This window comes from Apodemus sylvaticus, chromosome 11, assembly GCF_947179515.1.
Source record: "Apodemus sylvaticus chromosome 11, mApoSyl1.1, whole genome shotgun sequence".
Lineage (NCBI taxonomy): Eukaryota > Metazoa > Chordata > Mammalia > Rodentia > Muridae > Apodemus > Apodemus sylvaticus.
In genome coordinates this window covers 15970670-15979112 of record NC_067482.1, presented here as the reverse complement: position 1 = coordinate 15979112, position 8443 = coordinate 15970670, and the positions used below count along the sequence as shown (strand labels likewise).

Below are 8443 nucleotides of genomic sequence, written 5' to 3'. Positions count from 1 at the left end.
GCCTTCCTCTGTACCTTAGGTCAGGCTAGATGTCCCCGTGTCCAAGTTATGGCAAATAACTTTACCCACACTCCCAAGATTGTGAATTGTGACATGCCTGGCATCAAATGTGTCCACTTTGATTTCTCTCCAGAGGGCATTTGTTGTAGAGTCCTTAAATTTAGATACATTATTCAATTCAGACAACAATTGATATTTTAACAAAGAGAACACTCGTGGTCTAAGTGTTCAATATTGAGTAACAATAAATTGTTTTATTGAGAGTTAACTATACTGAAAGGGGGTATAATGACAAGGGTAAGAAAGATTTTTGAGCTTTGTTTTTATTTAACAACTGAAAAATTAAAATTCCATTCTCTTGTAAATACTTACAAAATACTTACAATATAGCAAAGGGATCCGCATATTACTGTACACCTTTATGTACAGTATGGATACTTCACAGAGTTTGGGACTCCACAGGAATAAGGCTCTGTAGACATGTGACATAAAGTCTGCATATAGAGGTTCCTGGTAGTAATCTCATTAAAGCATGACAAAAGGATCAAGACTTCACAGCCAGACTATAATGCCTGTTTACTTTTGTTTTGTGCATGTAACTGCTTGGGAAGAGTGTTTGTACATGTAGCCCAAGCAAAGGACAAGGGAAAGATATGTCATGAAAACTTTCATTTTATACATGCCAATTTCACCTGGAACTTTGCTTCACTCATGAAATATGAGTGTCTTTCCATTCCTGCACCCACTGAACCTTCCTGACCCTTTACCTGGTAGGATGACTCCACAAGGCCGGTGTTCCCACAGACCATCTGACTGTTACCCATACCAAGCTCAGCCTCCAGAGTCCCAGGCACTTTACATCTCTTTATTTTCAACCACGAGCAATGTGTGAAGTCATAGTCTGAGCACCCCAGGTGAGAGAGATGTGTCCCAAGTCTGTCACTTATTCACATCTGGAAGGCCTGTATCCATGTTTACTGTCAACAAGAACAAAGTTTGGCCCCATGGCCATAGACATACTTGCCACGACATTTAGGACAGGTATTTGCTACAGTAGCAAAGGAGATGTTCTTGGGCTGCCTTACTTGCCTGAGTGTATCCATGAGCTCCTCACAAAGTTGGGCAAATCTTTCTCTGGAGGCATGATTCAGCTCATCATAGCACTCCAGAGGGGCAGGGTATTCTTCCACATTTATCTTTCTCCAGTTGACTGTGTGCTCCAAAAGGTCCTTCAGGGTGGGCATGGAGAAGTCATTGTAGCAGAAGTTGACATCGGTGAGCTGAGAGCACTGTGTGAGGGCAGGTAGGAGGACATTGACATGGGAGTCCTTCATATGACACTGTGACAGATCCAGAGTCCCAAGACTGTCTACCACTTTTTCTAGGAGACCTCTCAAATGTGTAAGATCGAAAGCATCTAAGGTCACTCCTTTTATTTCCAGATGTTTTAACTGAAAGAGGCTCCGACTGCAGGAAAAGGAATCCACGAATGCCTGTGAAATTTGGCAGTGAATGATGGAGAGGGTCTCCAAGGGTGTCCTCAGGCACCTAGGGAGAGACCATGGGGTTAGTTCTGGCAAATGGTGTTGTATAGGGTTGGCTGGTATGCACAGAGTAATATAAGGAACCATGTGCCCTATGGTCAGTTTGACTAAATTATCAAGTTCATCATCTATGATGCTTACTGTTGGAAACTTCTCAGTCATGACAACTCCACAGTTCATCCTCTGGCCTCACCCTCAAGCTGAAAACTGTTTCAACCCCTAAGCCTAAAAAGCACACAGAAGAACTTCCATCACAAGGAAGTCCTGACAGGATCTCAATATTTGCTATGGGCTCACTGAATCTGCATTCTATCTTTACCTCTGCAGTCATGTTTGCCCTCATTTACAGATGGAAACGTAAGCTGTAGAATTGTCTTATGCACTCTGTGATACTTGGGCTGAAAACATATCGCCCATGGGAACTAGGGGAAGATAATAGACTGTTCTCACAGATCTGAGCATATAGCTCACGTTCACACTGTGCTAATGAATGAGTACCCACTACATACTCCCCTTTCTGTTCCCTTCCCTTTGACTGGGGGCTGGGGAGGTGATTCGAGGAAGAATTACAACATCCTTAGGAGATCTGACCTACTCTTTACCCCAAATCACATCTATACTGCAGGAGTATTCAAATGAGACACAGGTTTAACTTACAAAATTTCCCTTGTATGGCTAAGTATGCATGGAAACAAGACATAACATCTGCTGGGCAGTGGTGGCGTACGCCTTTAATCCCTGCACTTGGGAGGGAAGGGCAGGCAGATTTCTGAGTTCAGAGGCCAGCCTGGTCTACAATGTGAGTTCCAGGACAGTCAGGGCTACACAGAGAAACCCTCTCTCAATATATATATACATATATATATATACATATATATATATATATACACATATATATACACACATATATATACATATATATGTATATATATATATGTATGTATATGTATATATATATACACATATATATACACACATATATATACATATATATGTATATATATAACAATATATATAACAAAAGAAGACATAACATCCATATTCTTATGAGTCTGTAAATGTTTGTTGCTAGTGACTGGCTGGCATCATGCACCACTAATTCTTAAGATAAGAGAAACAGATTTGCTTTGGTAGCTGAGCTAGCTCTCCATTATTGCTTACCCTAGGACCTGATTCATCTTGTCTTTGATAATATGGACACGTTTCAAGCAGATATGCTGGAGACAGTTGAATTTGGAAAACTGAGAGATAAACTTGTCGAGACACTGGACATCTGTGACTCTTGTTACATTGGTAATAGGGTAGGTTTCCTTGTGAATGGGTGACAGCATGAATTTGCGAAGATTTTTCATCTTCCCGAAGTAGGGAGCAAAATATTTTAGCTCTAACAGAGTCCAGTCGATATTCAGTTCTAATTCTCTGATGTACTCTAGATGAAAAATTTTCAAGATATCTCTGATATCCTGGAATGCTATAGGCCAAATCTTCATCTTTATACAGCAGAAATATAGGAGCCTCTTTCTCTGCTGGGCCCAATTCAAGAAAAATGCATTTGATTCACTCTGGCGGGAAGCGAGAGACAGGGGAAATATGACTTTCAGATGCTGCCTCAATGCATATCTGGGAAGGAACTTCTCTGCTTGCTCTTTGTCCGAGGTCCGTGCTGAATAGTCATTGTCATTCCCTACATTCCAATAGGCATGGTGCACATTTCTCATATCAAGAACCTGTAGTTTTCCCCTCCTGCAGGTGAAAGATTGAAATGTCAGCAGACCCTGAATCATCTTTTACTACATAGATCTAAACTCAGCACTCCTCCCTGGTAAGTTATAGGTTTTTTAAGTACCTGGTAACTTATAGGTTTTTTTAAGTACCTGATATCCAAGGTAGACTCTGGCATGCTAAGAAGCTTTCCCAGGCTTATGTACACTTTTTTTTTTTTTACCTTTTCTTTCACTAAGGTAAATGTTATTTCTTATGCACATTTTTACTGGTTGTGGGAAGACCAGGGATGGGCTCACTATAGTATAAGGCTACAACTACTCTAGGTTATATTCATCTAATTCATATCCAAGTGTCTTCAGTACAAGTAGACAGTACCTTTCAAAAACCTTGTGCCTGTGCATGATGATGCAATCAGAAGCATCTGATCCACAAATGACAAAAACAATCTCCCTGGCAACATCGTTTCTGTATTCCTCATGCGCCCTTATTATATAGTACTTTTGATATTTCTTACCTGGTGTAAAACTCTCTATTCAATCTCATGTCTACTCCATCTTGCACAGCTTGTAAGATTTCCATGTCAGGCCTCTTCATTAATGACCCCACAGGGAGATAGGTTTCAGGCCAGGTTGCCACCATTGCCTTTATGAGATTGGTTTGTCTGACAATGAAGGCCTCCTTGAACAGTATTTGGAAGAGTAGAGGAGGTAGCTCCTCCAGAGAGGAGATGACCTCAGCCTCATTTCTCATCAGAGTCTGAATTGCCAGCTTCTGGAGTTTGGGTGGTGTCTGAACACTCATCCTCTCAGGTCTTCTGAAAGGCTCCTGGGGAAGCAGTTGGAAAAGATTATATTTTCAAGAGAAAGCTTATAAAACTTGCTCACTATCACATCAGCCACTAAGGCATTAAGCTTCTGAGTTAGTACTGACAGTGCTAGAGAGTTCAGTTTGCCTCTTCATCCTAAACTGGTGGTATAAAGACAGTCTCCCACACTGGCATCATGGAAGCCTCCCTATTACTCAATGTACACATAATTTTTGAGTCAAAATAACTTTATGTGTTAACCTTTCTAAATGAAAGAAAGAAAGAAAAGAAAGAAAGAAAGAAAAGAAAGAAGGAAAGAAGGAAAGAAAGAAAGAAAGAAAGAAAGAAAGAAAGAAAGAAAGAAAGAAAGAAAGGTAAATGTGGGGGACTCACTCCCATGACCCAGTACAGAAGATGGACCCCTCAGATTTCCCAGGGACTAAGTCAACAACCAAGGTGTATCCATCAGTGGGTCCAGGGCTCCTAATGCATATGTAGCATAGATTGCCTTATATGGCTTCACAGTTAGAGGAGGCCCTTTATCCTTTGGAGGCTTGTTGACCTAGTGAAGGGGGCATGCTAGAGGGCTGAGGCAGGAGTTGCTCAGTGGGTAGCAGAGTACCCTCTTGAAGGTAAAGAGGAGGGAACGTGGGAGGGAGCCTTGTAGAGGTGATACAAGGAAGGGAGACACATTTGAACCATGAATAAGTAAGTGATCAATTAAAAAGGAAAAAAAAGGGATGAGGAATGGGATGAGGAACAGTTAGAGGACATAACAGGAGAGGGATAATGATTGGACTGTAAAAAAAATTGAAGATAAATTTATTAATAAAAAGTAAAAAAGAAAACTGACCATCAAACATAAAAATAAAACAAACAAGCAAACAAACAATAAAAACAAAAACCTTTTTTTGCAGATCAATATTGAGTTTCCACTAAGGAAGATGAAAAGTGTGGTTCTTATAAGGTTCTTTTAACCTTAAGGAATTCCTGGGTCCCAAAAGCAGGATATATGGACAAAATCCAGCTATGTGATAAACATACAAAGCAAAACCTAAGGTAAGATATTTGAGTAACTCACAAGTGTCATTCCAGCTATTGGGAATTAAAGATGATCAAAGATGATTGCTCTACAGGTTGACAGTGTTAGCCAGGGTCTCACAAAAAAAGACCATCATTTCAGTGAAGGGAAATATGAAGGAACATGTTAGTTAGAATAATCTGATTTCCAGCTTATCCAGAATCACATACCCAAAGACTTAGAGAATCCTTCTCTCTCTCTCTCTCTCTCTCTCTCTCTCTCTCTCTCTCATATATATATATATATATCAAGCACATTAATGAACTATACAAGCTATAAAAGAAATGTATATGAGGTGAAGCTAAAACTTCATTTGGAATGAAACACAAGGTCTTCAATGTGTTTTTCTAAAGAGACAGAAAGTAAAATTTCCTGTATTATCCTGGAGTCTAAAAGTCTCTACATGAACCTGCGTGATCCTAGGAAAATAAACTGCAGTAGCAACTATTCAAAAGGTGGAGGCAGGGGTTTGATTTCATTAATACTGTACCAGGGTGCTGGGTAAGTACTCAGCTTGCAGAGAGCTACCCAGCATACAGGCATCCTCTCCCCAGCACTGCATGCAGCAGACATGATGGCCATCCATGCAACCTCACAATTCAAGAGTTGGAAGGAGGATCAATTCAAAGCCATCCTCAGCCATACTGTAAATAGGACAACCTGAACATTACATGAGTCCATTTCTAAATAGACTGAAAGAAAAACAAAACAGGGAACATCTGAGGTCGATGCTGCCTTTGGCTGACAGAAAACAGTTTGTCAGGTAGGCTCAGGCCCGCATGCTTGCCCAAGGGGAAATTAGAAGTGGGGCCTGTGCTGAGAAGTTTGCTCCTCAATAATGAGCACCTGTTAAACCTTCTATTCCCAGCTCCTACGTGGTGGCTTGAAATGATCTGTGAATCTAGTTCCTGGGATGTGAAGCCTTCTTCTGACCTTGTCACCAGTTAAGCATATGGTATACATTCATATGTGCAGGGAAAACAAACCACAGAGAACAAGTCTTTATGAGAAATAACTCTGTAAGCAGAACTGTGGCAAACTCTTTTAATCCCTGCATTCTGAAGGCGAGGATAGGCCAGGTACATTGGGGTCAAGGCTAGCCTCATCTACATATCTAATTATTAACTAGAGAAGCCTATGGAGGAAGGATCTCTTTTAGCATTAAAGCAGAGCTGGGTCTGGTGGCAAGTGACTTTGATCCCAGTTCCCTGGAGGCAGAGGGAAGTGGAGTCTTAGGAACCTACCTGATCTACAGAATCAAGTGTGCAGGTAGGGCTCTAAAATAGAGAAACCCTGTCTCAAAAACCAAACCAAACAAACCAAACCAAACCCAAATCTAGTTTAACTGGGAGAGGTGTTACTACAGGCCTTTAATCCCAGCATCATGGAGGCAGAGGTAAGTGTATCTGTGAGTTTGAGCTACTCTGTCCTACAGAATGAGTTCTGGGACAGACAGATGTGTTAGAACCTAAATGTTGTCTTGAAAATATCTAAAAACAAAATGTAAATAAATATTTTCTAAGTAAAAACATTAACGGAGCTTAGTATGCTGAGATGGTTCGTGGTCAATGACACTTTCTATCAAGATTCAACTGAGCAATGGGACCCACGGATGTAAGGAGAAAACCCAGTTCAGGTTCTAGTGTTATCTAGATCAAAAACACATTCTTTGGACCCCGATAAAATATGAAGACCTAGATGGAATAAGAGATCTAGGTAACATTACATATTGGAACATGAGAAAATAAACAGTGGGAAAATAACCAACGAGCAGTACAAGAAGATGTAGGACATGTTCCCACACACACAAGAATCCAATAAAAGAAAAATCTGGTCACCATAATATTTGAGCAAAGGGCACAAAGGAGATAAGGACTCCATAAGAAGTCCAACAGAGTTGATTAACCTGGACCCTAGGCAATCTCAGAGACTGAATCACTAACCAAAGAAAATATCTGTGCTGGACATAGGCCTCCCCACACAGATGTTGACATGTTCAGCTTGAACTTCAAGTGGGCCCCCTAACAACCTGAGTGGAGGCTAATCCAAAAGCTGTTGCCTATATGTACAATATGTTCTTCTAGCTGTGCTGCTTTGTCTGGACTCAGTGGGAGAGGATATGCCTAGTCTTGAAAATACCAGGGTGTGCAAATGCCCAGAGAACCTTGACCAACTCAGGAGGTATGAAGGAAGTAATATGCCAGGGTGTGACCTTGAAGAGAGCCGTAGAGTAGGTGGTAAGATGAATAAGTAAAAACAAAAAGTGAATTAAATTAAAAAGCAAAATCAAAAAGCCAAAGACAAGAGGCCTGACAAAACAGTATGGGATATTATAGGCCCTCCAAAGAGGCCTCTGGTTTCACTTTGTGTTGGCATGCACTCTTGGTTGTTACTCCTGCTCATGAGTGAGATTTGTACCCTCAGGGAGACTCCATGTGAGAGAACTACATTTTCCATTTGCAAATTCTTATCATTATTTTCTGGGTGTGGAAAGGGAGTTTGTGTCTACTTTTTTCAACACTGAGGCCCATGAGGTGTAGACTCACACAGGCCCTGAGGATGCTACCTCAGTTTCTGAGTTCATATGTGTGTTCGTTCTCCAGTATTTAAGAAGACCTGGCTTCCTTGGTGTCCACTATCCCTTCTGGCTCTAAACCTATTTCTTTGTTCTCTTCTACAGGATTCCATGAGGCTTGAGGGGAAGATTTGGTGGAGATTACCCTTCATGTCTGAATGTTTCACAGGCTCTGTCTGTCCCTGTCTCTCTGTCCCTGTCTCTCTCTCCCTGTCTCTCTCTGCATCTCTCTCCATCTCTGTCTCTCTTTTTGAGCATTGTGCTTATTAAGACTGGTAAAAGGCAGAGGAGCCCAGAAACTCAAGATACAGGTAGTTTCAAGCCACCACCACATCTCCTGGGCATTGAATCTAGGTATTCTGCAAATATCAGGCTTTTCTCCTAATCCTACATCTTCTGTGTATGTCTAGTAAGCAGTGAGCATCTCTCCAACACCAGTGATCCTTTCTTTCTGAAACCTTCCACTTTCTTTCTTAGAATCATGGATGGCATGCCCCTCCCTAACATACTTTTTAAATTCTCTTAAGAACATTTTAATTTAGTACAGCACAGGCTTGACCCATACTTTCTATTAAAGCAAAAGATTCCATTGGATTCCTGAGACTCTACTCAGACTCACATGTTCTGGGAAGACAGAGTTGTCTAGACCATGCAGTGATTTATAACCTAAAATATGAATGCCAACCAAGCAAAGACATTCCTATCTGTGCTAC

The 8443-nt window shown here is 41.0% G+C and overlaps 1 protein-coding gene across 1 annotated transcript; it reads right to left on the bottom strand.

Moving 5' to 3' along the window:
- Nucleotides 1-980: 980 nt before the first annotated feature.
- LOC127695841 (PRAME family member 8-like) lies at nt 981-4070 on the bottom strand. The gene is made up of 3 exons (XM_052197986.1): nt 3784-4070; nt 2706-3287; nt 981-1548 (listed from the first exon to the last, which is right to left on the bottom strand). The coding sequence occupies exons 1-3, from the start codon at nt 4068-4070 to the stop codon at nt 981-983; spliced, it is 1437 nt and encodes a 478-aa protein (XP_052053946.1).
- Nucleotides 4071-8443: the final 4373 nt, after the last annotated feature.